The 27,910-nt window shown below is 41.3% G+C and overlaps 1 protein-coding gene across 3 annotated transcripts in view; it reads right to left on the minus strand.

The window, feature by feature from the left end:
- The window catches only part of STXBP6 (syntaxin binding protein 6), a 250,823-nt gene that overhangs the window by 146,060 nt on the left and 76,853 nt on the right, over window positions 1-27,910 (minus strand). For all 3 annotated transcript variants that reach the window (XM_027065508.2, XM_015085686.3, XM_027065507.2), the window contains exon 2: window positions 25,251-25,439. In XM_027065508.2, coding sequence (XP_026921309.1) covers window positions 25,251-25,404 — 154 coding nt within the window. In that variant the 5' untranslated portion in view covers window positions 25,405-25,439. The remainder of the gene's footprint in view (window positions 1-25,250; window positions 25,440-27,910) is intronic.

Below are 27,910 nucleotides of genomic sequence, written 5' to 3' on the forward strand. Positions count from 1 at the left end.
AATGGGAGGAAGAATATATTCACATATCAGCTACACACAACAGAGATACTTCCACAAACAAAACTTCCGTTCTTAGACACTAAGCATTCTTTGCACAAGGGGAGACTTGGGAGTGGGCTGCTGACCATAATAATAAATAGACAGTGATTGGATAAGAATGCATATTATAGCTGAAGCTTAATGACCAAAAAAAAGGTCTCTGAGTCCACACACTTCCCAACTAGAGGATGATATCACTGCCTCCCAATAGGCTTCTTGAAAGGGAACACCTCCCCACATGCCACTTCCCAAGATGTACTTTTGATACATAAGGATCCACACTTAGAGTACTATCCTGTTTTATAAGCTCATATTTCTACACAGATTGATTTCTGCCTTCCAAAAGATCACTGAGATTTTCACTAATGACGGATAGCTTCCTAGGTCAGATCACTTTCCAATCCGAAAACAGTTTAATATGAAAAATAAATCTCCCTACTCACGGTCCTTTGCCCTATTCTTACAGAGAAGGCGCAAGGCACTACATCCCTCAAAGTGAGACTGAGAAAAAGAGCCCAATCTCAGAAATGTTCGAAAAGGACTAACACTTGAAAAAGCCCTGATATTCATGAAGATCCATTTTTGAGCCCACAGTAGGGCAAGATAAAAAGGCAGGGATTTGTTGACATTTCTAAGCAAGAACATAGCCCTGTACCTGCACCCAAAGCATCTGTGAGGGGAAGTAAAATGATTATGACAAGTCTGCAATTTATGCCCTTTAAAGAAGCTTTGCACCTACCTCTCCAAGCCTGGGGATCAGATACTTTACACAAAGACTCTCTGGGAAGTTCCAGAAGCTCAGGCTGCAGGGCAGGCACTCTGAAGCCCTGTGGCATTAAAACATCTCACATTCAGTAACACTCTCTGCTATTGGCCCCAAGATGGACCGCTTGACATTATTCCCACATTGTTGATTTTTCTTAGTGTAGGGAACCCTCTTCAAATAAAAAAGCCAAGTGAGAACGGACTTCTGATCATCAGCACCCAGACAGCATCTCTAATGATTCTTAACTACTAGTTTCTCCTCTTTTGTTGTCACCTTGGTAGGGTCTCTCCTAGGTTAACCAGAGACCGATATGGTGTCGAGCATATCCTTTACACGACTTTCAGAAATTAACAGAAGGTTATCGAGGGAAAAAGAATGCCCTGTCTCTGAATGTAATAAAAAAACACTGTGGTTGATTCTGTCACACCTAACAATTAAGGCAGAGTGAACACGATTTGGTTATTACTCAAAAACATCACGGACTCCCAAGTCCTGAAGGAGATGGGTCTTTCCTATGTTACAGAAACGTATTCTACAGCATAAAGTGGAGAACAAGATGTAGTAGTTATCCTAAAACTTATCCCAACTTCTTCCTGATACCTTGGTGTGTGTCTTGATACTCAGTGTCTAGAGTTGACAACATCAGTGGGGAAGGACAGTACACCAAGAGCAAATGGGAACATGAGGCAAGAACAAAAAGTAATTACAGGGGAAAATGCATGAATCCATTTGAATTTGGATAAATTCAAAAGGAAAGAGCATAGAGGAAGCATTAGAGGGACTATTTTAGCTATAGGCAAAAGGTGGTTACAGCTGGACACCTTACCACACAATGCCATTATGCCACATCTAATATCTTCTACTTAAAAATGCTCATAGAAGTATAAAATGTAGCAGCCTGAAGGTAAGCTTTTTCTTTGAGTAGTCAGTATCTCTCCCAGGTTTCAACTTGTCTTTAATCTTCACAGTTTCAGAGAAATGCAGAAGCCAAAGAGGATTCCACAGAAGCCTAATAGACAACTAAAAAGATGGAAAGTGGGTACTTGGGTTAAGCACCAGTTGGCCTTGAAAAAAAGACTGACAGCCACCTTAACGTGACTGCTCCAGATTTCTCAGAGTTGTTCCCAAAGGAATCATGGCAAACAATTCTGCTTTCATCACAGTGAGAGAGATATATACACACAGAAGATGGTTATAAACAAAGAGTTGGAATATTTCTCAGGTGTAGATTGAATGAGAAAATTGTGTTTACTCTGGCCAAAATCCATTTCCTTAAAATTTCAGGTTAATAAATAGTACCGTGTCTTCTAAACTCTCTATAGAAGATCTAGAAGAAATGGATTTCTTATGCCCGTCAATTTTCAACTGCAAAAATTCATTCAGCAACACTTCTTGCCCACTAATTAATTTATAATTAATAATGACTACATGTGTGGAGCACCTGGCACTCTATACATTCCTGAAAGTGTAAATGGATACTACTCCTCAGAAATCTGTTTGGCATTCTATGCTGAGGCTGAAGAGACATTCTCTTCGACCTTGGTATATTCTCAAAAGCAATATGTAGGTATAGTCACCAAAAGACCCATGCAAAAATCTTCCCAGCAGCACTATTTGTAATAACCAAGACCTGGAAAAAGTCTAGATGCTGGAAAAAATAGAATAATTGTAGCACAATTTTTATAACAGAATCTTATTCAGTAATGAGAATGATAAACTACAGCTCCATGAAACATGGGTGAACCAATCTCACAAACAATATTGTGAGGAGGAAGCCAAGCACTCATTAGCACATACTCTAAGATTGCATTTACGTAAACTTCACAGACAGGCAAATCTAATACATGGTGCTAGAAACCAAAATAATGGTTATCCTTGGGGGAGAAGGTATTGTGGGAAGGATGCAGGGAGCTTCTCAGGAGTTGGTAGTGCTCTGTTTCTTGATCTGGGTGCCGGTTACACAGAGGTGTTCCCAGTGTGAAAATTCACTGGGCTATACTTTTACAATTTGCATGCTTTTCTGTATGTAAATATAAATTTACATTTATATAAAATTTATATTTATATAAATATAAAAAACTGTACACACACATATGTATATGTATGAAGTAGGATGAACATTATATAAATACACAGAGAGATGGATAGATATGGACAGAGACAGATACGTTTCACAGTTCATTCAAATTTTTACATATGAGAGATAAATATACATGGGGCAATCGGGAAAGTTGAATACTGAGTTGATCTGATGACATTAAGGCATTTGTTGCTGTGATGTTGGTATTTTGACTGTGCTTTTTAAAAGTCTCTGTCTTTTAAATATATACATATGGAAATATTTAAGAATGAAACAAGATGATTTATACAAAAATGACTCAGGGAGAGGAAGCAGATGGGAAATAAATGCAATACGACTAGTCAGGTGAGTTAACTGTTAAAACTGGACAATGGGCACACAGGGTTTATTATGCTATTCTCTCTACTGTTGCATATTAGTAATTTTCCATAAAAAGATTTAAAAAAACATTAAATACTTGGAAAACACCATTAAGACAAATAATAAGCTTATTTCAAGCTTCTAGACCAAGGGGCCTATTGAAGTAAATGCACATAGTTAATATATGTCGGCATGAGCATAGTCATCGTATATTATACATGCCTGTTATTAGTATGGACTGTTTCCACAAACCTTTCCTAAACTTCTATAAAGTTCATTCCTAATATTTTGCACACAAATGCAAATGTGAAGGATGTTAAACCAAATATCATTTTATATTTCTCTTTTTGAGTTATTCTAGAAAAAAACAATCTCTGAAGTGGCAGAATTGTAACTATTCATGCTCTGCAAACAGAATTTAATGTTCTGAATCACGACAATGTAATCCCAACTCCACAATTAAAACTCTCTTTATCATTAGAACAAAATTCTAGGTTGAAAGATTTTAAAGTATTATTCGAGGGGAAAAAATTACATTAGGAACTAGGTAAGTAACTCTTCTCATTAAGCACAGACGGAAAAAGGAATATTTTCCCTCTTGGTTTGCTTATGCTCTCAACATATTTTGTCCAACAAGCAAAACCAGAGAAGGTGTGACCATAGGGCATTCCAGCTCAGAGGAGGAAACCACATTACAAAGCTTCTAATGGTAAAAAGATATCCCCAAACATACTTTATTTCTTCATATACTTGTAAGCATATGCAAAGTGTTCAATATACAAACATGTTCTTGCTTGAATTTCCACTAAATTCCTGACAGAGAGGATGAAGGTAAGAATAATGTCTTTTGTACCTCTTCTAGCATTCCTCTGAGTCTAAAGGAATGGGCCTCATCAAAATCTCGAAAATCCTGAATGCTGTATCAAAGAATGTTCGAGGGAAATGGCCTGTGGTTGTCAATAATTTATCACAAACTGAGTGGCTAAAAACAGCCTAGGTTTATTTCCTCACAGTTCTGGAGGCCAGAAGTCCAAAGCCGCCATGTCAGTAGGCTGTGGTCTTGCCAGGGGCTCTTGGGAAAAATCTGTTCCTTGTCTCTTCCAGCTTTTCATGGCTGGTAACACTCCTTGACTTGTGGCCACATCACCTAATTTCCTCTGCTTCTGTCTTCACATAGTCTCCTCTGTGTGCCTGATCTCCCTTTGCTGCTCTTATAAAGACACATATGATGTTATTTAAACCCCACCAGGATAATCCAGGGTAATCTCAGCTCAAAATGCTTAATTTAATTGCATCTGCAGTTTGGAAAAAGACCCTTTTTCCAAATAAGGTAAACGTCACAGATTCCTGGCACGAGGAGATGGGCATATATTTGGGTCTGCCCTGATGTCCCTCAGTTTCCCGTTGTTTGCTGTGCTATAGTCATAAGTGGCCTTCTGTTTCTCAAATTGGCCGGCTCTCTTCTGCTGTAGGGAGCCGTGCTGGTCTGTAGGCAGTGTCGTTTCCACCTACTTCCCAGCAACACCAGTAAACTCTTTTCCCACCAGCACATCTGAGTTTGCCACTCATTTCCTACCGAAGTCACTAAGCTCTGCTCTGTTTTTTCCTTCAGAGAAATCGACTCAGTATTTTACAGCTGATAATTTAATTTATGGCGCTCTCCCCACCATTTAAATGCCACAAAAGCAGTTATATTTATATTTGTGCATGTAAAATCTCAATAAATATTTACTGAATGGATGAATAAAACGGACTCGAGCTAAATGGAGGGCATGAGGCTCAGAGGTGCTGACACTAAGAGGAGAGGTCATCATCTTCTTCAAAATGGACATAGAAAAGGCTAAGTACACGCAGATGTTTGGGTAATAAGTACCACTTGCTGTTCTTGGGCGGGGTCGGGGTGGCAGTCGGGGGAGGTGGAAGAAGACAGAGCACCCAGGGTAGGCTGAGGATCCTTGCAAGGGCTGCCAGATCACCAGAAGAAAGGGGACAGGGAGCTGGTCACCCACCATCAGAGATGACAGTGACCAGGCTTTTCTAAAGAAAACGGGCCACCCAACATTTCTTGCATGCGTGTGAGGGGTTCCAAAACCTAGGCCTGAAAGATTATTCCAGCTCCTTCACTAAGGTGACACGAGGGAACATAAAAGTTAGTGTGGACCCTAATTAGTAGGGCTGTTTTATTTCTCTTTTGTCTTAAAATGGGTTTGGCTAACTAAGCAAGGTGGGGGGTAGCAGCTGAAGAGATCCTGAACTATTCTGCATGATGGAGGGGACAGCAGGCTGAGGGGGTAAAGACGGCTCATTTGAGCAGAGACCCACATGCTTAATAACAAAGCAGCTCAGAGAAAAGTCCCTTCAGGCAGTGCAGCCAGAGCTCTGGGGACCACGGTCCTGCATTAGCTGTTGGTGTACATGAAGCAAACACTCCCACCTCTACTAAGCTCATGTCCAAACTGCTCACCACTGCCTTTTACTAAGAAAAGAAGCACAAAGACCTGAATGTGAGCTGACCCTGGTGTGACCACCAGATATGGACCGGGCACATATACGACCTCCGTGATAAGAGGTCAATGGTGTCTGATTCCCACTGCAACCTACCACCAGGGAGAATGCGGATCATCTTTCCTATCAAGTCAGGTTGCTCTAAGGCAGTGCAAGAGTGGTGCTAAAATAAATGATCAATAATGTCCCTTAGCTTCTGGTGAGAGAGGAATATTCTCGAGGACTGGGACACAGCCTGACACAGAAAGAAGAGGCTTTAGGAAGCACTTCTGTCCATGCATGGAGTTTCAGTGCTCAGGGTCTGGAGATGGAGGACCTGGTTGAAATCCCTGCTCCAGGATTTGCTGGCTCTGTGACATCAGGCAAGTCAGTGAGTCTCCCTAACTCCTCACCTTGCGCATCTGAGGAAAGGGGTTAGCACGCACACATGCCTCTCTGGGAGGGCTGGTATCAATGGGTTAAGTGAGAGCCTATGTATAGCTGCCAAGTCTAGTAACTGGCATATAATAAGTGTTTGATTAATGGTAGCTATCTGTATTATTGTTTCCATCTGAAAGTTCTTTTATGCTCAGTTATCGGTCTACAGAAATTATGCTGAATGTGGCAGGAAGGCAGGGTAACGTCCTTAGGAGGCCACCCCATTCCCAACAGTCAGAGAACTAGTGGTATGTCTTGTAGACAGACGTTAAAGTGATCACCCTCCTTGGGGCCCCCATCCCACCTGCCCAGGGAGTCCCAGGTCTGATGCCAAAGCTTCCACCAGCCACGTATCCAGCTTCTTCTGCTCCAGCTGCCACAACAGCCATTCAACCCGCTATGGCTTCTCCATCTTCATCACATTAGGGCAAGGAAAAGCCTTAAGGTTTATCGTCTTTTTGTGACCTGGCCCCTGGGGTCCCGGCTGCCTCCTTTGCTGACGATGACAAACAGGTTGGAACGTCGGTCCCTGGCCACTTTGGGCATGACGGCAGGGTGCACTGACAGCACAGACTCTCACCACCAGGAATGATTAGGGACACTCAAACCCAAGTGGCGAAGTGAAACTGGGGAGTCACAGCCCTCAGTGGAAGCCATATGGGCACAAGGCCCACGGTGAGCAGTCGGTGGCTGTGGTGGCGACGTCCAAGAGTGCTCCTCGAGGCGCAGCACATCTCAGCCTGCAGGTGGCCTGAGGATCTGGCCCTGCTTGTCTTAGCACGTTCTTCTCCACAGACACAGCACCAGGGCTCCACACCAGTTGGGTGAATAGCCAGGAGGCAGCGACCACAGGAGCAGCAGCTCCCATTCAACAGCACTACTATGTGCCAGGAAACACGCCAGGTGCTTCACGCATATTCGCTGTAAACTTTACAACCACACCGAACACTCAGCTTTATTGGTGAGGAAACCAAGGCAGAGAGCGCGGAAATAACCTACTTAAGATCACACAGCTGCTGGGGCACCTGGGTGGCTCCATCGCTTAAGCGCCCAACTTCGCTCAGGTCATGATCTCACGGTCCGCGAGTTTGAGCCCCGCGTCGGGCTCTGTGCTGACAGCTCAGAGCCTGGAGCCTGCTTTGGAATCTGTTTCTCCCCCTCTGCCCCTCACCGGCTCACACTCTGTCTGTCTCTCAAAAATAAACAAACATTTAAAAAAATTAAAAAAAACCCCAAAGATCACACAGCTGGTATTCAGCGCAAGATTCACACCCAAGTCTGTTTGATCCCAAGGCCCACGCTCTTTTTCCCACTACACGGTGCAGCTAAGTGGCTACTCATGCCCATGCGTATCCAAAAGCATAGGAGAGTTTCATTTCCAACTGGCAAACAACTGAGGAATTGAACACGAAGAAAACATTATGCACTAGGTGTCTGGTCATATGAGTCAAAGAATTAAGAAAACAAAAATCACTGCCCCTTACAGAAGACTGGAATTACACAGAGAAGAGTAAGATCTCAGTAAGGAGTTCATGGCACACTGGCAGGAGGGGGCTTCGCTGCCGCCTGCAGGGATGCAGGGAGGTCTCGCTACCCAGTGAGGAACACAGTTGATAGGCTACAGACTAAGTCCTCAGCCGCAGGCTTTGGCTTTTACAGCTTTTAATGGTAGAAGGAAATACAAAGGACTGTCCTTAGTTTGCATAGAAGTGAACATGGAGAAAATAAAATGAGAAACCAGAAACTGGTTTTCAGAAGTTTCTCTTACACCCTTAAAGCATGTTATCAAACTGCAGGGAATCCAGGCTCTCTGGGGACTGGGTGCACGGCTTAAAGCCATCCCTGGGTAGGAACCGTGAAAAGCTGCCTGCTGCCTACTGGAATCTAAGGCTCTCCACCCAAACAAAGGCATTTTAAGGAGAAAAGAAAAATTGACAGGATAGCAGCTTAAAAACAAAACAGAACAAACTTCTACTAACAACTGGGCGAGTGTCCGTGTGTTTTGTTTTTGTAATACAGCAGTTGACCATGCCTTCAAAACAGAATGCTGGAACTCAGCTCGTGACAGGTCCAGCACTCACGCTGAGGTCAGGGCCACAGCACTCTGGGTGGGTGTCAACAGGGAACACAGCCATAAAGTAGTCAGATGTGGTTCCCACCGTGTTCTTCCCCCAAACGTACCACTGCTTAAGCATTCGGTGTATTTTCGGGGCTCTTTCAAAAAAAAAAATCTTTTTTTAAATTTTTATTTATTTATTTCTTACAGAGAAAGAGAGAGAACGTGTGAGTAGGGGAGGGGCAGAGAGAGAGGGAGACACAGAATCCAAAGCAGGCTCCAGGCTCCGAGCTGTCAGCACAGAGCCCTATGCAAGGCTTGAACCCATAAACCATGAGATCATGACCTGAGCCAAAGTCAGACACTTAACCAACTAGGCTGCTCAGGTGCCCCTATTCTGGGGGCAATCTAGGGATGGAGCCACATTTTGCATGATTTGCCCTCCCCCACATGCACACAAATTCTGTGCTTAACTGTCAACAAGAATTTACTGAGGCCTGTGGTGTGCCAGGCTACTTACAGGTGGCTTTATTTAATTTCTACACTAAGCCCATGAGGTATGAGTTGTCCCTGTTGTCCCTGTTGTCTAGGTGAGGAAAGTGGTTCACGGAGGGTAGCTGCATTCTGTGGTCACAGCTAGAAAGGGATATGGCTGAGATCCAAAAGAGTTGTGTCTGAGCCAGTCCCGCTCTTCTCCACACCAAAACCTTTCAGCATATTTAATGATGTTGAATATTCAGCCTTCTCACTTTCAATTCAAACTCCATTAGCTTGTCACTCATTTGCTCTTGAGAAAAGATGGGTAATTTCCATCTTTAGAATGAATAGTTTCATACAAGCCAATATGGCAGTGACAAAACTTGCAATCGGGCTCCTAATGTGTGTCAAGCTCCTTGGACTAGAAACCATCTTTGGCCCCTCCAGAGAATTTCGATTCCTGTTTGAGGAAGTCACCAGTTGCTTTCTTGCCTTTTCCAGTTCAGTCTCTGACAGGTGACCGATGACTCTCATTCCTTGTCACCAATAGAAGAATGCTTTCAAACGTCAGGTGGGGATGGTGAGGAAACTAACATTTATTAAGCATTTATTATATTCTGGGGCCAAGCAAGGCTGTTTACGGATGTCTCCTCACACAATCTTTTCAAGCTCTCACAATAGCCCTCCAAGACAGCTATCTGTAATCACCAGTTTGTGTAAGTGATAACTGAGGCTCAGAAGGTTCTCTCTAGATTATACAGCTCCCATACCTAGTCAGTAGAGCCCAGATTCAAAGCCACACTTTTTTTCTGTCTCCAAAGCCTTTGCCTTTAAGCTGACTTACTTCTGATCACTTTGATCTTGGATATGGAAGAAGCATAGATTATGTACACGGAGCTATCACTTGATTGGCCACTTCTGGGCCTACGTCTTCCCAACTTGTTATTCTATATATGACAAAAGACAGCCTCATAGTAGAAGGGCTTCTGCAACTTCTCACCAATACGGTATACGTGACTTGTCAGCATGCACACAGAACTCTCATCTTTTCAAGACCCATTAGACATTTAGGAAAATGATGCTTTCCGAAGCATCTCTCATAAAAGCAAAACTTGAAAGTTCTAATTGGGCTCATGAGATTAGGCTAAAATTAGAGTAGGCCAACTCACCAATCTAAGTAAATCATTCCAGTCCAAATCCCATGTTTAAGACTGCACAGACCAAAGTATTTATGACACTAAACTACATTGTATAATGCCAAGTGCTGTATCCTCAAAAGGGTTCAAGTACCACCATCCTCTTCTTACCTCTAGGCAAAAAATAAAACTGGCCAGAGGGAAATTTAAACTCATTTCTGCAAAACTCTCTCCTTGCTTGTGACCTGCAAAGTCTTTCTAGTCCAGACTCAAAGAACTCATTTTATGGAGAAGAAGATTCCTTTTCTTTCTCTGACTTCGACATTCACAGAGTTGAACTGCAGCTCAAAATAAAATTAGATTTTGGAAGGAAGCGAGTTTGAAATATTATGTAGAAAAGTCTTGGCAATAAGATCCCTATCATGTCACAGTCTTAAAGCCAGTGAATTTTATCTGGAAGGCTGGCTAACAGTGATTTAAAAAACAACAACAACAAAAAAAACAAAAACCCCCACCACAAATGAACTTTCTGAAACTGAAGGAGGCATTCAAGATGTGAAATGCTCTTGGTTAGTACGTTGATTTATGAAAATGAGTTATGGAAGTCTCCTAAGTGTCAAGTTGCATTTTTGCTGTTAACACTGTTTGTTAAAATGCAAAAACCAGCAGTAGCCAAGTTAAACGACACCAAAGTCCATTTAGCAGGCTGACCTCTAAAATTCAAGGTAAAAACTGTCACCACAGGAAAAGGTTCCAAGCAAGAGTCCTTACGTATCAACACTCAACAAATGAATGCTTCCAACAGATATAGAAGGAAATAAACACTATGGAGAAATGATCAAAACAGGATGCCCAGATGTTTACCATTTATCAGTTGCGTGTGGCAACCCCAGATACAATGATCTGACAAGGTATATAATGGGTGGTAGTAGTTGCTCTATAAATGCTCTGCGTGTTACTAGAACCACTACCACCAGCTTTAGAGGGGATGCCACTTTCTGCAAATACAAATGCCCTCAGAGAAGGTGTTCCAATGACATGCCAATCTTTGAAAGTTTTTGTAGATGGGATTATTTTTCTCCTAACAGATCAGTCACTCTGGAGGAACCGTGTTGGTAGAAGAGAAAGTGATTTCAGAGAGAGGGAACAGTGGCCAACCATGATGGGCTGCAAAGGAGTCTCTGAGAAGCAAAGGAGATTAGTACCTAATAGTTGTTGAATAGGATATGAAGTGAGGAGAAATGCAAAAAGATGTAAAGATAACCTCTGAAACACACACAGAAAATCAGACCTGATCTCAGAGCTGGGTTATTTCTGAAATCCAAAGTGATCTTTTTAATAGTTCCAAGTTCCATGGAAAAGGGGGTGTTGTGATTTATGCTTATCTTTATGTAAGATGTGGCTCATCTGAATGTCTTTTGCAGACTTAGTATGGTATTTGAAGTTAAGTTCAAAAAATTTCATTCCCAAAGAAGGTTGGCATAGCCGTGCCATAAGTAAATGGTCTGCACAACTCTTATATATGAAGTGTAACCAGTGACAAAGAAAAACACTCATGTACAAAAAAGGAAATGCACTAGCTCCAAAAGAACTTCTCACAGGGGAACCGTGGACTTTGCTTTATCAGCAAAGAACAAGGCTCCCCTGGATGAATCAATAAATATCAGGTCCAGAAAGGAAATGTAGGTTTCCCTGTTTTAAACAGTACAAAAGGCCAAGAAGCTTCAGAACTAAATAAACCAGTCCCGACCTGATGTCAGTGGACTAAAAGCAAGTCACAAATGTTTACGTCTGGTCCAAATCAAACCTAGTATTAAAAGTGAAACAAATAACTGTTTTGGCCACATTTCAGGTTCCAAAAGGAGGGCTCTCACTTACAACCACCAAGTGCTAAGCACTGTGACAGGCTTCTCGTCTGCTAGGACACTTAGTTTACACAGCAGCTGGCTGGCTCTCTACCTTGCAGAAGCCATGGAATCACTAGGGGTGGCTGGTGGTCAGGGAGTGGGGCTGAGGCGGATTCCAATGGGCAGTTCTATGCTCACTGCTTTGGGCAATGACCTCCAAAAGGTAGAGATTTTAGAACAGATTGCAGTCCATTGGTAAGGCGTTATTACTGTAGCAAAGGTTTCCATCCCCCAGGACTCTAGCTGGGGCTCTCCAACCATTTGTAACTACACATTCTCTCCATAAAAAACAAAGAAGTATTAACTTCCAGTATATGCATATCTGTAAATTACACGCTTGGACTACTGCTCTAAAATATTATGGCGATTATAAGCATACACGAAATATGTAAATTAGAATTTACATATTTCTAATTTATGTGAACATGCACATATTAAATAAATATGTACATATTAAAGTAATATGTAAATATTATGTAAATATTTAAATATTATGAAAATATGTAAATATTTTAAATGGAAATGCTATCGTTTTCATCTCTTAACCCAGTCAATCAGGTGGTGTACCACATTCAGAGACAATGGCATTTCGGCCTTTCCCCTCAAACACTCTCACTGGACACTGTCCACCTGATGGATCCCCATGCCCATAGGAAGTGACAGAGAAGCAGGGTAAGACTAAACACTTGGCCTTTACGGCTGAGCCCATGCCAGTTTCTTGCGACATTCAAACCCTAGAAGAGGCATGGCCACCTGCCTGATCCGCGGCCGACAGGCTCCTTCCAGGAGTTCGTGGTACAAACTGCTCCCGTAGTGACATAAAAACGAACGGCATGGAGATGTAGCCCAAATTCAGCATAACCATGAAGCCCATCTCTTTCTCATCTAACTCACTTCAATCAGAATGGGCCCCAAGGTTAAAAACCATACTGGCAAGAAGGTCTGAGCACATGGCTTTCCTTCTTTCACTTTCTTGTAGTCGTTCCACGATAGCAGGCAAGCCATCCACCCTCTCTGGGCCTCATTTTCCATGTGAACATTGGTGTTTGATTTGGGGATGACTAAAGATTCTTCTAGACATAAAATTACACCGTTCTAAAAGAAACTTCCTAAGAAGTTCATTTCCCTCAGCCTATTTGCTCTGTAGGTCCAAATGTGTGATCTGATATAATGCCAAATGTGAATCATTAATGAAATGCAGTGACCTAGAAAAACAGCATGTGTATCTTTGGTTGACATTTACCACTTCTCCCATTCCTCATCTAACAACAATAGAAGATGTCTGATGAATTCATAAGTTGAACCAGACCAAAAAAGATGAGGAACTTCTTCTTTTAAGGGGCATTAGGGCTGACTCTAGGTAAGATGACTACCTTCATCCTCTCTTTCTCTGCAAATACACACACACACACACACACACACACACACACACACTCTTACTTGTGTAGACCTATAAATGCATATGGAAATCAAATAATGCTCTAGCCCTAACGGAAGTAGTCATCACACGTGCCTTAAAGAGAACATGATCTAGAAGCTGGTTAAATATCAGAGGGATGGTTAACCAGCCATTAAGCACACAAAGCGCAGTAGGATATTTTACTTTTCAGGACTTCTGATAGATCCGGGTTTTGAAATAAGCTCGCATTGGTCCATGACAGAACCCCGAGCAGAGCATGGTGTTGAGGTTCCAGTGTCCCTCTACCACTCCCTGGTGATGTGCATGGTTCCTCTAACAAGTTATCTGTGTGATTCTCAATGTCCTCACCTATAAGATAGGTATTACAAAAAAAACAAAAACAAAAACAAAAACAAAACCCAAAAAACAAAAAAGGCAAGACCAAGTTCCTTATTTCTCACTATGAGAATTGAAAAAACAAATATGCAGCAACAGATAAATAGAGAAATACTCTATGGCACTCAAAAATCCATTAAAATTATCTTTACAAAGACTGGATAATAAAAAATTTTGTTATTGTGCTAAGTGAAAAAGAGAGGACAAAACAGAATATTATAAGGGGGAAGAATACTAAAAACCATGAAGCTAAAAAGCCAAAATCATTATTTTTCCCACTCTTTTTCTTTTTTTAAAAAAATGATTATTTAGAGAGAGATAGAGTGTGTGCATGTGAGCGTATGTTGGGGAGGGGCAGAGAGAGAATCCCAAGCAGGGTCCACACTGTTAGCGCAGAGCTCGACATGGGGTTCAAACTCACAAGCCATGAGATCATGTCCCAAGCCGACATCAAGAATTGTCTGATGCTTAATTGACTGAGCCACCCAGGCACTGCCCCCCTCATTGTTTCTTTCTTTCTTTTTATCAGGGGCACTTTCTATGTTTCTGATAAAGTACAACAATGTACACATGTACATTTATTGGGAGAAATATACTTAAACATTCAGGGATCCAAAAACATAGTTGACTCTTAGTTATCTGCAAGACAGAAAGGACTCGGACTTGAATAAAAACTTATATAACTGCTGCTTACTCATATTAGCTGGAAAACCAGAGAGGGCTGTCCTCAATTCTCTTAGATCTCAAGGATCAAGATAGGCTTCTGAAAACAGTGTAATTTGTTAAACTGAATACACACAATGAAATGGCAATTGGGTATAGGTTCTACAACCTAGGCCCCACGGGACCCACGTGTGGTGGTTGAAAAATAATTTGAGCTAAAAGGGTATATGTGTGGGGGGAGGGCACTATGAATATCCTCAGGGAGAGTTTTAATAAAAACAGTTCCCATTTTCTCCTTGAAAGCCATTTTTAAGAAAATGTAGAACTGAAAACGAGTCCTGTAAGAAAAGAACATTCAGAGAAAGTTTTGATATATTCAGTGCCATTAAATGGTCATTTATTCCTCTATAATATGAACTTTCTTCAGGAGAAACACTCAGGTACTTCACAAATTTGAGATAATAGCTTTCCACTGTACATTACAAGGGAATCATTTATAAATTGTTCATTTTGTATGATTCTAAAAGCCTGAATAAACCAGGGAAATCTGTATCTTCTTCTTGGTAACTGGGCTGATAGGCAGAATAAAAATTCCTGCTCAGTTACCTGATGAATTCCAAGAGGGAAAAGAAAACAAACAAACCAAAAAACCAACAAAAAAAAACCACCTGGCAGCATCTTCGGGTGAATAACAACAGCAAGTTCAAAAAAAAGAAAAGTCAAACCAGTTCCAGCTGGTAAAACCCAGAGTAAATGAGTTCCACCCCAGAAAGTGAGTCCACGGTGCAGTCTCAGTAGAGTAGAATGTCGCCTGATTCACACACACCCCCCGACCCCCACTCCCGCCAAGGTGCTTATCCATTCCACCGGGGACAGAGAGACGTCTACAACACGGCCCCTACTCTCTAGGGGCTGGCAGTCTGGGGAGGTAAACAGAAAGCAAACTGACAAAACAACCCAGCAATACTCAGTGCTATTAGGAATATGACCCGGGAAGGCAGGGGCGGGGAAAATGTGCTCAAGTTCAGAGCACAGAAACTGGTCGTTTCTTCTGCATGGGATGAGACAACCTGGAAACCTCACTGCCCTTGTGGTTATTTATAGTTTCTTGTGGGAAATTCTGCATATGGCGTAGCATGACTGTAATTGGGATGGATTCTGGAATACGAATATCACTGGTGTTTGTTCTTTCTCTAAAGGAAGGGTAAGGAAGGACTTGGGCAAATAAGAACCTGATCTGGGCTCAAAGGCTGGGTCCACAGGCGTTTGTACCAGCCTCTCCCACTTCTGCTGTTTGCTTAAAGTGCACTTGACTGACCCCAGAGAATGTTTTGTTTTATTTTGTTTCAATTTGTCTTTTGATCCACTGAAGATAGGTGTAGGAAAATAACATCTCCATTTCAGGGACAGGGACTCCATCAACTGAGCCAGTTCTAATTCCTCACAAAGCTGGATAAAGAGGCCTGAACACAACCACTTCAGCATCCAGTATGTCCAGTATGTCACAAACACCCATGAAATCAGAGTGGAAGTCTGTAGACTCTCAGAAACAGAAGTGTGATGTGCATTGCCTCCCAGCCCCCATTTCTAGCAGGGTGTGTGTGCAGAATCATTCTGGAACATAGAAAATTAAGAGGGCCTTGGTTGAGAAATTGGGAGTCAGGATGACTGAGATCCCTAGCAGGGGTGGGACAAAGAGGGGAGGGGATGGGAAAAACGTATGGACAAGGAGGAAGGAAGCCGCCAAGGCAAATCTGGGCTTTTCATGTGGTTTTTGTCTCACCTGACATGGGTCACAGAAGTCTGTCATTGACATATATTTACATGTTTTCTAAACCGCAGATGAATTAGCTTTGTATGGCAAGAATCAGTGGATGTCCCATTTAATGACAAGATAATGACAAGATTTTTTTTTTAATTTTTTTTAACATTTATTTATTTTTGAGACAGAGAGAGAGAGAGAGCATGAACAGGGGAGGGTCAGAGAAAGAGGGAGACACAGAATCTGAAACAGGCTCTAGGCTCTGAGCTGTCAGCACAGAGCCTGACGCGGGGCTCGAACCCACAGACCGTGAGATCATGACCTGAGCCCAAGTCAGACGCTTAACCAACTGAGCCACCCAGGCGCCCCGATAATGACAAGATTTTGACAAGATAATTTACTCATAAAGCTGAAGGCCTCCCATGTATCAGGCCTTATACACACACACATATATAGCTCAGTTTAATCTTCAAAAAGCCCTTGGGACGGATATATATAATTTCCATTTTACAGATAAGAAAATTGAGTCTCAAGAGCTAATACAAGCAGTATTTTACCCTAAGTCAGTCTGACACCTAAGCCTGTGGTTTGTAGCTGTTTGGGGCTAGAAGAAAACAGGAAGCAACAGTGATTGGTAGCATCCCAGAGCGCCTCTGACTACAACTACTGACAAATGAAATCCTGATGATGTTCAACTTGCAATACAACAGCCAAGAGCACTAACTTCTAAAAGCGGTAACTGAGACAAGCGCCACCAACAAAGAATGCATCTGCATGGATTACAACCCTGCCTTCTTGGTCGGCGGCTGCCAGGTACACAGAGCCTTGCCGGCCACGTTCTAGAAGGAGAGCTGCCTCAGTCGGCAATCCCCCTAACCAACGCTTGCTCTACCTTTGCAATTAGTCAAAATTAACCAAAGCGAACATGACGGAATCAGCTGTGAAATTCCTGCTCTTAACAGTGGGCTGTGTGGTAGGAGAGCACACAGATGGAGTTTCCTTTTTAAATGAAATGTTTTGGCACTAGCCTCTGTCAAGAGTTTTCCCTTGTTTCCATCTGGCTTTAGTACTGGAACGCATACATGAGAGAATGGAAAAAGAAAACTCCGTTGGCGTGCTAAACCACTAGAAAAGCTCAAGTGGTTGACAGCTCAGCCTCTAAACCCTCAGAGATGAAAACGTTTTGCTCAATCAAGGAATGCTGCCACACTGTTTCTAAGGAAGGGGAGAGTTCTGTTTCTCAGACCCAGCCCCATCCTAGAAAACAGACTAACAAGCATGCCCACGTTGGAGGGAGATGGGCCCGGATGTGTGTCTCAGTCCGGCCACCTCGCCCTGCGCGGGGCACTCACCCCCACTTCGAGTCTCCGCTGGTTCATCTGCAAAGCAGAAGCCACGTCACAAGACTGTCGTGAGGATTACGTGGGATAATACCCGTGAAGGGCTTAGTTACCCATTTTTGGCATCTCCTATTCACCAGGCTTTAGAAGACACACATATTATTACCCCCAGTTTTCACAGGAAGAGCTCGAGAACCATTAAGGAAGCTCTAAAAAATTTTTAAGGCATCCACTTTTTTCTATTACATAACTGAACAAAAACAAGTTCCTACACGGCAGTGTTCTGTCAGGAGCCTATCAAAATTCCCCCTGGGGAATGAATCTTCTCTAAGAGTCAAATACACCCGCTGTCATTCCAATAGGCTTTATTAACAGTCCAGTTATTGGCCTATGGGATTGTCACCACCCAGCCAAGACCGACCGAGGCCTAAACCTGTAGGGAAGCAGAGTGATATCAAGACACGATTATCACTAAAGTTGTGTGAGGAGGGTAAGAAAAGAAGTTTGGTTTGGGACATTCTCTCTCACGTAACTCTTACACTCTCTCTCTCAGAGGCTAAGGGAATACAGACCTACAATCACACTCCCTGGGTTCAAATCCCTGTCTGGTAACTCATAAGCTGATGATCTCGGGCAAGCTAATTTACTGCTAAATGCTCAGTTTCCTCATCTACAAAATGAAGACAATACTGTTATCTACCTTGTAGCACTGCTGTAAGAATTAAGTGAGTTAATATATAAAGGGCAAAGAACCATGTCTGTTATAGGAACTCAATAAATACCATTACTACTACTAGTATTGATTACTATCACGAATTCAAAGGGGGGCTTGGTGCCGATCTAATTGTATCGTGTACTGAATCATGATAGGTGCATGGCAGGTGCTATCTTCAAGGTTATTTATTTATTTTATTTATTTTAAAAATGTTTATTTTTGAGAGAGAGAGAGAGAGAGACAGAGCACGTGAGCAAGAGGGGGAGGGGCAAGACAGAGAATCCAAAGCGGGCTCTGTGCTGACAGCAGAGAGCCAGACATGGAGCTCGAACTCGCAAACCACGAGATCATGAGGCGAGCCGAAGGTGGATGCTTAACTGACTGAGCCACCCAGGTGCCTCTACACTGAAGGTCATTTACAAATAACACCTGGTGGCAGAATCCACTGGGTCAGAAGACATTTGAGAAAACCATTTCTCCACTTTTAACTCCACTTACCCAAGGATTATTGTTGTTACAAATGTTTCAATCAAATGTGTCTATGCACACACACAGAAGAACCAAATGCTCAATATAAAGTATATCAGAGGATACTTCATTTTTATAAAATGAAAGAGGATCTAGAAAGAATCATAAGGCACTAGAAATAACTTTTATATTGCACCGTCTTCCAGAGCTACTTAAAGTTTTATGGCTGGATTTAAATGTCAAATCTCTACAATAATGAGAGAAGAGACTTCTGATACATATTACAAATGTAGGAGAGTCTATTAATCAATAACCTCAGAAATTATAGCAAGACTACAGGTCAAAAGTGTTCAATGTCTTACCAGTTTTGAAGGGTTAGGGAGGAATCTGCTCCTTAAAACACGGCCCTCTTGGGGCACCTGGGTGGCTAAGTCGGTTGAGCATCCGACTTCGACTCAGATCATGATCTCACGGTTCTCGGACCCCACATCAGGTTCTCTTCTGTCAGCACACAGCCCACTTTGGATCCTCTGTCCCCTTCTCTCTCTGCTCCTCCCCCACTGGTTCTCTCTCTCAAAATAAAAAAATAAACTTAAAAAACAAAACACGGTCCTCTCTACACCACACCCCCTTGTGACCTAAGTCACCAGAAATGAGGTACTATGGCAGTATGAGCATGGCCACTGGGGTAATAAGGAATGGGTGGATTTCTCAGTCTGTTACTTCCAAAATGGTGGCTCTGGAATGGCATGACTTCTGATGACACTGGTTCCTTCGTCTGTGAAATGAAGAACCTAACACCTAATTGGTAAGAATGCTGTGAGGATTAACTGGAATGACAATAAATAATATATGTAAGACTAATGATTTTTATTTTTTCTACATAATTTTCTAAAAGATTCATAGTTTTAGTAATATGTACTACTTCTATAATACAGAATTATAAATATATAATTATTGTAGTTGTTTTGTATTTCTTCTTTTACTGTGAATATGTTTGTATACCTGAGTTCAGAGTGAATTTTTTCATTTTCCTGGATAAAAAACTGTTGGAAAGTTAACTCACCATTCCTAAAGAAACCATTTCTATCAAGGTCAAATTTCATCCGTCTTGTATTCTTCCCTTCTCTCTTTCCTATTATTTACAGACCTTGAGATGAGATCCTGTCAGAATTAGAAAGTGGGTGAAAAGAATTTCTTTCTATGTCAGACTGCTGAAAATTAACTTTGCTTACCCTAATTCCAATAACAACCTATAAAGAATGCTCTCGAACCCTCATAAATGCTCTAAGTGTCCATTTGGTTTATTAGCAGCCTGAATTTCTCCCTACATGCCATGTATGAAATAAGAATCCGATTTGGTAAAAATTTCCAACGGGTTCAGAATCCTAGAACCTCAGAACCCAAAGGAACCTTTGAATTTGTCAAGTAAATAAACCGAAGCCCAGAAAAATTCAGAGGTTTGAACATGGTTACAAAACACGCAAGGCCAAGAAGTACTTTTTTGGATAGAGTGGAGTGCAAAAATGTATTGTTACGTCAAGCACACCAATAAGACAACCCGGAGTAGAACTCCCCAACGTAACGAAACCTCTCAACCTTGGCTTCAGTATCTTCGAGGTCACACATTCAAAATACAGTAACTTTTACCACTCCCTGCTGGTGCTACTGCAGTAGCACCTAGATCTGGATTTTGACAAGTTCCCAATGTGACTCTTAAGGAACATGTAGGATTGGCAACCGCGGAGATGAAGAGTAGTGTTGCCAGGTTCGAGGCTCCTATCCCGTGTAACTACCTTCCACAGGGATCCATTTACATAAATTATTTCATCAAAGTTCATTCACAACTATTTTTTTTAAATAAGAAAATTTTGCTCTCTAAACATCTAAAATCATTTCCCAAAGATAAAGATCTCGTTTCAACAGAAGACGTAAAAGAAGGTATTAATCACAAAAATTGAAATTTCTTCACACTCCTTTTCATGGGGACAATGAGTAGCAGCCAAGGAAAGATTTTTATCCATTTATGGATGTGAAGGCTAGCATCATACATGGCATATACTGAATTAAAACAGGACTAGGAAAATAGATTTTAAGCATGAAATTATGGAATGTTCAGTAGCCAACTGGCCTCTACTAATAAACTGGTTTTTAACTTCTTAGCACGTTTCCAGTTTAGTTTTATAGACCCAAGTTTCACTGAAGGGGCCACCAACTGTAGAAATTCTTGGGGGTGGGGCTTGCATTATACTTTGAATGAGTTAACCGTTCTAAATTTTAAAGTCTAAAGTCTAAACAGGTATGTAGTGAGCCACAAATTTAAATAGCATCTTCTAGTTAAACACAAAGCATAGTGTCTGTACTTGGCAATGTGTCAGGTGCGATAAGGAACTTGGAATGCACTGACATTCACATCATATAGATTCAAGCACAGATTTCCCTGACACAGCTGCTTCTGTTTGAGGGCTCAAAAAGGCTGTGTAGGATAACTTCTCATTTGTATGAATGAGAGGACTGGTTTCTGTCTTCCTTATAGGAGGAGGCTGGAGACATAAGAAGGTTAATAAATTCCTTTTTTTTTTTTTAAGTTTACTTATTTATTTTTGAGAGAGAGAATTCCAAGCAGGCTCCACACTGCCAGCACAGAGCCTGATGCAGGACTGGATCTCACGGACTATGAGATTGTGACCTAAGCCGAAATCAAGAGTCAGATGCTCAACTGACTGAGTAAACCCAAGCACCCTGAAGGTTAATAAATTCTTACCATCATCCCACTAGTGACTCTGTAAGAGTTTTTTTTTTTTTTTTAAATAGATTTTGCTGAGGGGCGCCTGGGTAGCTCAGTCAGTTAAGCGTCCAACTTCAGCTCAGGTCACAATCTCGCGGTCCGTAAGTTCGAGCCCCGCGTCAGGCTCTGGGCTGATGGCTCGGAGCCTGGAGCCTGCTTCTGATTCTGTGTCTCCCTCTCTCTCTGCCCTTCCCCTGTTCATGCTCTGTCTCTCTCTGTCTCAAAAATAAATAAACATTAAAAAAATAGATTTTGCTGATATATTTACATATAATAAAATGTACCTATTCTTAGTGTACAGTTTGATAAGTTGTGAAAAAGATACATACCCAGATAACCATCACCTCAGTCAACATACAGAATACTTACACCATTGCAAAAAATTCCTTCATGCCCCTTTACAGTCAATCCTTGACCCCAACCCTGTCAGGCACCCGTGGGCTTTCTGTCACTACAGCTTAAGTTCTGTCCATTCTAGAATTTCATGTAAATAGAATCATACAGCATGTTGTCTTTTCTTTCTTTCATACAACATAAGGCTTTTGAGTGATCCATGTTGCTGCATGTACTGGCAATTCATTTCTTAGGGAGTATTCCTTAGATAGAAGATAATTTGTTTATTCATTCACAGGTAGATGGACACTTGAGTTCTGAGTATTGGTTATTATAAATACCAAATTAAATGTACATGTCTTTATGTGGATATGTTTTTTTATTTCTCTTGGGTAAATGACTAGGAATAGAGTCGTTGAGTCAGAGTGCATATTTGAATTTACAAAAAACTGCCAAACTGTTCCAAAGCAGTTGGTGAACACAGCAAAGTATGAGAGTTCAAACTGCTCCCCGTGGTTGCCACCACTTGGTATTGTCCGTCTTTTTAATTTTAGCCATTGCCAAAAAGAAAAAGTGGAAAACAGGCTTTGAGAACACGAATCAACCAAAGCATGTCAGTAAATAAATGTTTGCACACCATCCAAGAAGCCATTTGGGAAGTCCAAAGAGAAACATTCAAATTCTACTCCAAGGCTCCGCAAATGAACTGGAGAGATTATTTCTCTCCTTACACAATCACAGCTAAATAACCCAAGAAAGATCATCTTACTTCCCCTGCTCCAACATCTTTCTGGATTCCTCCAAAAGACATGCAATTTGCTCTGAAAATAATAACGCTGAGGATCACAGGCTCACCCTCTCAGATCTGAAATTTGCCAGGCTCACACACACACAAATCAGTAAAAGACACTGGATATGTACAACACTCATGCTTACATGCATGTGCTGGCAAGGTCTGAAAGCTGAGATATTCTTCCCCTAAAAAAATTTTTTTAAACTTTTTATACTGCTTGAAAAGTGGTTAAATATTATTTTCAGACATTGCCCTAATTTGAACAAATCTTGCCTGTTCCAACGGGATAGCTGGTTTTCATCAACCAAACCACAAGAGAAGAGCCTGGCCTCCCAGAAGGCGTAGGTGGTTCACGCTAATAGCAGGAAGGAGGCTGTCATTCCAGGGCTCGGCTTTCACTTCACAGCCGCCTCTGTGAGTTGAGCTACAAGAGGGTCATCCTGAGACCGCATGGGAGAAAAGGAGCAACTCAAAATCCGGCGCAGTCTTTTTAATGAGGCGGCCCTTCCCTCTGCCAGGAACATTCACTGCACACACACACCATGCCTTTTCAGAACCAGGGAGGCCCTACTTTTCTCGCAGCTCTGGGTTCTCCTAGCCAGGACAAATTCTCCTCACACATGCTTTCGCATCACTGTATTGTTCCTTTTGAGCCTTTTCACAGTTAATAATTATGTCTATTTTAGCGAGTAGTTGATTGATGTCTACTGCTCCTTTCCATCAAACAAAGTAAGCTTCGTGAGTTTTTTTTCTCTTAGCTGCATGCCCGGCACCTAGAGTGCTCAGCACATAAAAAAATACTTAATAAATATTTGAGGAATTAATTACTTACCAGGTAAAACATTACCTTATGCCTCTAAGCTTCATGGAAGTTAGAAAATAAAGAAGGCTGCTCCTTTCTCCATTACAAGAAAAAAATCAAACTGCAAAAAACTTGGGTGTCAAAGTTGTCTGGTCGTCTCCTGCCCCAATTTCCATAAAACCATCTGCTTAACTGTCAGGTCTACTTTATCAACCTATCCTCTTGTGATTCAAATCCATGAAAAGAACGACGATGAAGACTATGAGAACAAGATGTTTTCCTCCATTAGAATGGAATTCTGAAAAAGGAATTCTCATCGTTTCAAACTTGAAAACTAAAGTCTTGGTAATCTACAAGGGAAACGCAGATATCGGATAAGTCTAGGTCATTATCTCCCATGGCGGGGGAAACGGCTCTGCTATTTCACTGAGACGAGGCAGGCAGAGAGTCCCTGTATCACTCTTGCAGATTTTGTGATCAGAAATAGGCTGACAGTAGCATATGCCTCAAATGCAAACAGAACTGCCGTCTTTTCCAGCCAAAGGTATGTACTAGACAAAACTCCAGTGACTTCTAGACCATCCACTTTTTCTTCAACTGCCCATCTTCAGAGGAAATCTCAACGAAACACATATGGAATAAAACTTAATAAAATTAAATTAGAGTCACTATGTGCCCATACTCAGCTCACATTCAGCTCAGCCCAAACACAAAACAAAGTTCATTATCATGCATTCTATTCATTATTGGTGCAAACAAAACTCTAGAATTAAAATTTAACATTATGAAAATATTTCCAAGACGTGAAGCTCATTAACACAATACTAGGAAGGTATTAGGAAAGGTTACTTCCTTCTTCCACTTAGTCATTAGATATTAATTGAGCCCCTATTAAATGCCAAGCACTACCCAGCACACTAGGGGAATGCAAATGTCCTCCAATAATAACCAAATTTTATTAATCTAATCCTAATTTGGAATTCAGAAAGAAAAACGAATAATTCAAGGTCAATTCTTTCACACTCACTTAAATAAAAGCTTTCTCCTAACCACTGAGAAGACATTCTTACCAAAAGGCTATGTCATCATTTCATTATAAACTAAGACTCTGTCTTGTCATTATCTTTACATATTCTTTCTGGAAAAAACCTATCTACACACTGAAGTGAATTCTGATAAACTAATTCAGAATCTTATTTTTTTTTAATCTAAAAGTTGGTCCAAAAATCAAGTTTTATTCCCAAGCCACAAGTGAAGGAAATAAAAAAAAAAAAAGATGAATTAAGGCAAGCTTCATTCTTCCATTGCCCAGTTACAAGAAGTATTATCAGACTTATTACAAATGCCTCAGGTGTTCAGCTTAGTTAGCATCACCACAACTCCATGGAAAACTTATCCAGATTTTATCTCAAAAGCTTGGTAGGAATCCACAGGAAGTCCCACACCTCTACAATCACAAGCAGAAAGAGAAAAGAAAATAATCCAACAAAATTCTAAGCTTAATAGAACAGCTGCCTCTTCCTGACAAGGGACAGCTGTCAGGCAAAGCAATGACTTGGGCACTGCACCTACTTTCTCATGTTCCCTAAGGTGTCCATATTTATCTTGAGACAAACTATTACTGATTATTGGAAACGGTTAAGGAAAAGAAACCCAATGAAACTCAGGCTGGTGATAATGACAATTATCCAGATACCAGGAATTATACTCAAGCAAAAAGTCCTAAAGGAGAACGCACTTTCTGTCAATGTCCTAGTGAAGGAAAGTATGGCCAAACAAATGTGTCTGTTAGCCCCTTAAGAGAAGCACTTCATGAACTGGAAACTATGTTGAAAGTTGAACTTCATTCCCATTCCCACACCAAGCAACATCAAAAATAGAGGTTCCACTAGGGAAAAAGGACCAGAGGGGACATCAAGAGAAACAGGAAACATGACTGGAAGAGCAGCTGTGTGCAAAAGCTGGGTATACCCAGCTCTTGGATACCTTAGAATTAACTGCTTTAAAATGAAGCTGTTTAAATGTTCTTAAGGTCTGTTTTTCATTACCTGACAGGCAGATATATGTTAAATATTCGCCTTGACCCCCAGTTGCCAAGAAAGGAATCTTTTTCTTTGTCCTCCTCTTGACTTGGACAGCTCCCAGCATCCTTTCATCAAGAGGTGCAAAAATTTCCTTGCTGATGGCAGACTTGGCACTCATTGCGGAACAGTTGAGGAGGGCGCACAGCGAGTTTTCTAAAGAAGAAAAAGAAGAAGGCAAGTTGAACTGACAATATTCTAGGGCTCCTGTGACAGCGAGCGGCAAGTTGATTCGTAGGTGATGTAATTTTCAGTTTGTAGTTTAAACTCTCGCTTACTTGAAACGCACTGCAGAATCATTAAAAGCAAGGTCTGCACATTTGTATTACCTGTGAAAAACACAAACAAAAGGGAATCCTGAGGTACCCACTGAAAATGTCAAATACAATGTGAGACGGACAGTACGGAACATGCTGGAACGTATCTGGAAAGGGTGTCAACCTCCACCCCAACTGCATCTAATGGTAACTGGAGGGCGGTACGCACCCCCATTCCCATTTTGTAAGAAACATGGTTTCACATTTCCAGTTGAGAAGTCTTTCCACTGTCCAACAATCCTTAATCAAGAAGTTCTTTAATGCTGCCTCAAAATCTCCTTTAACTCTAATGTAAATCCATTTCCCTAATTCTATTCACAGTGGAAATAATTATATCATCTTCTACATAATAACCATACATGCTACGGAAGACCATTAATTTAATCACCCGTTAGGCTGCTTTGGATCACGCTAAATAATTAATCCTTATTTATTAGCCTCTTTTAGTGGGTCCTATTTTCCAGCACTCCTCTGCATAAAGTTGCCATGCTCTGGACCCTTGACAAATTCTCCACATTTTTCTCCAGCCAGAGTGGACAGAAAATTCTATTAAAAAAAAAAAAATGTCTGACTAATGCCAAGTACTTTGGAAATGTTACCCGGCAGTGCCCACATGTTATGCTCCTGTGGGTAACTGGCAGTGTGTGCCCAATAATTAAGAAGATAAAGCAGTATGTTGCTGACTCATACAATGAGTCCCTCCTCTCCCTGCCACCAAACTCACATATATACAGCCCCATGTTATATTTAGCTTTCCAGAAGTTATACCTCCTTAATGGTCTTAATTCTGCTTATTTGTGTCCATTATATTCAAGGTCATTCTGAATTTTAACCCTTTTATCCAAAAACCTCAACAGCAACTTGATGAGACATTTTCTATGCCATCATCCTAGTTACAGTCTGTGTCTTAATCACTAAGCAAAATTTGTTTAACCAGCAAATCAGAACTAAAGGTGCACACGGGGCCTGTGGGGTGGTCACTTGGGTTATACATACAGAGTATTCAGAGAGAGTGCAAATGGGTCAACAGCACAGCCAAATATGGTAACAGCAGCTCAAAGAGTTGGTCAGCCTGCTGTAAAATTGAGCCGGTTGGTGAACAAACACTACGTGCCATCTCTAGGCTCAGTATTAGGGACACAAGAAATGTTTAAGACATGGTCCCTGTTCTCCAGGAGTTGACTGCTGACTACATCAAAGGTTTTGCTTTATGAGGGAAAACCATAGGATCACTCTTCCCAATGCAAGATTCACAAATGCTACCAACATAGCTACCCATCAGCAACTCTGTCGTAGAAAAGAGATATATTTAAAGAGAGCATTCCTCTGGTTAAGAAAAAAAGAAATCTCCTACTTTCAATTTTGTAACAGAACAGGTTTTCTTAGTGGCACCAAGAGTAAAGAATACAAAGTGTTGTTTTTTATTATATCCATCTATGTCTCCACTACATATTATACTGATCTATACTCAGATCCGTTTGTGCTCTGGTCATGACATTTTCTCATTGCCACCAGGTTCCTCACACTGGCTGAGAACATAATGACAATAGTGTAGGGGGCCTGGTTTTCAATGTGCTGACCACTGACTGATAGCCTGCAATTTCCCAGAAGTTAGCAAACACAACGTCCCCCCGACACCCCCATGATTTTACCCTGTGACTTTCCCAGGCAGCGTGTTATCATTTACAGGGACATTTTTAAAGTGAGCGAGAAAAAAGTCCTCTCGCTTCTCACCCTTTGGGAACAAGTGAGAAAGCGAGCCAGTGGGAGCACAACAGCTTCCAAGGTTCTAGAAGCAATGCCGAAAGCATGTCATATCCCCAAACTCACCAGGCATTCTCTGACCAGTGCCTTCCCAACTGTGCTATGGCTTTTGCTTTCCTATTTTGGATTCACATTTTTCTAAAACTGTGGTTAAAAGAAATAAAAAGCTATCATTTTATTGTGTAAAATCTGCCAGAAAAAAAAAAAAAAGGAATATGCCTGTTTTACCAAACTCTTAGAAAATTCTGTTCTTCTTTTGAGAAACTGGTAAGACATGGAAATGACCTTTTACTGTGTTGTTTTTTTTTTTTTATACTGATATTCAGTAGCCAAGAACAATAACAAACAAAACATGACAAAAACCAGGAAACATAAAACCAGGAACTTCAATGAGCACAAGTTTTAGAATCAAAACAAACCTGGGTTCAAATTCCGGCTCCAACACTGAAGACCTATACGTGACTGGATAAATCTCTTAAAATTCCAGACCCTCAGTTTACTAACTGCAACTTAGATCTTCCCCCACCTCATGGAACTGTTGAAAGA

This window comes from Acinonyx jubatus, chromosome B3 (genome assembly GCF_027475565.1).
Source record: "Acinonyx jubatus isolate Ajub_Pintada_27869175 chromosome B3, VMU_Ajub_asm_v1.0, whole genome shotgun sequence".
In the NCBI taxonomy this organism is placed as follows: Eukaryota; Metazoa; Chordata; class Mammalia; order Carnivora; family Felidae; genus Acinonyx; species Acinonyx jubatus.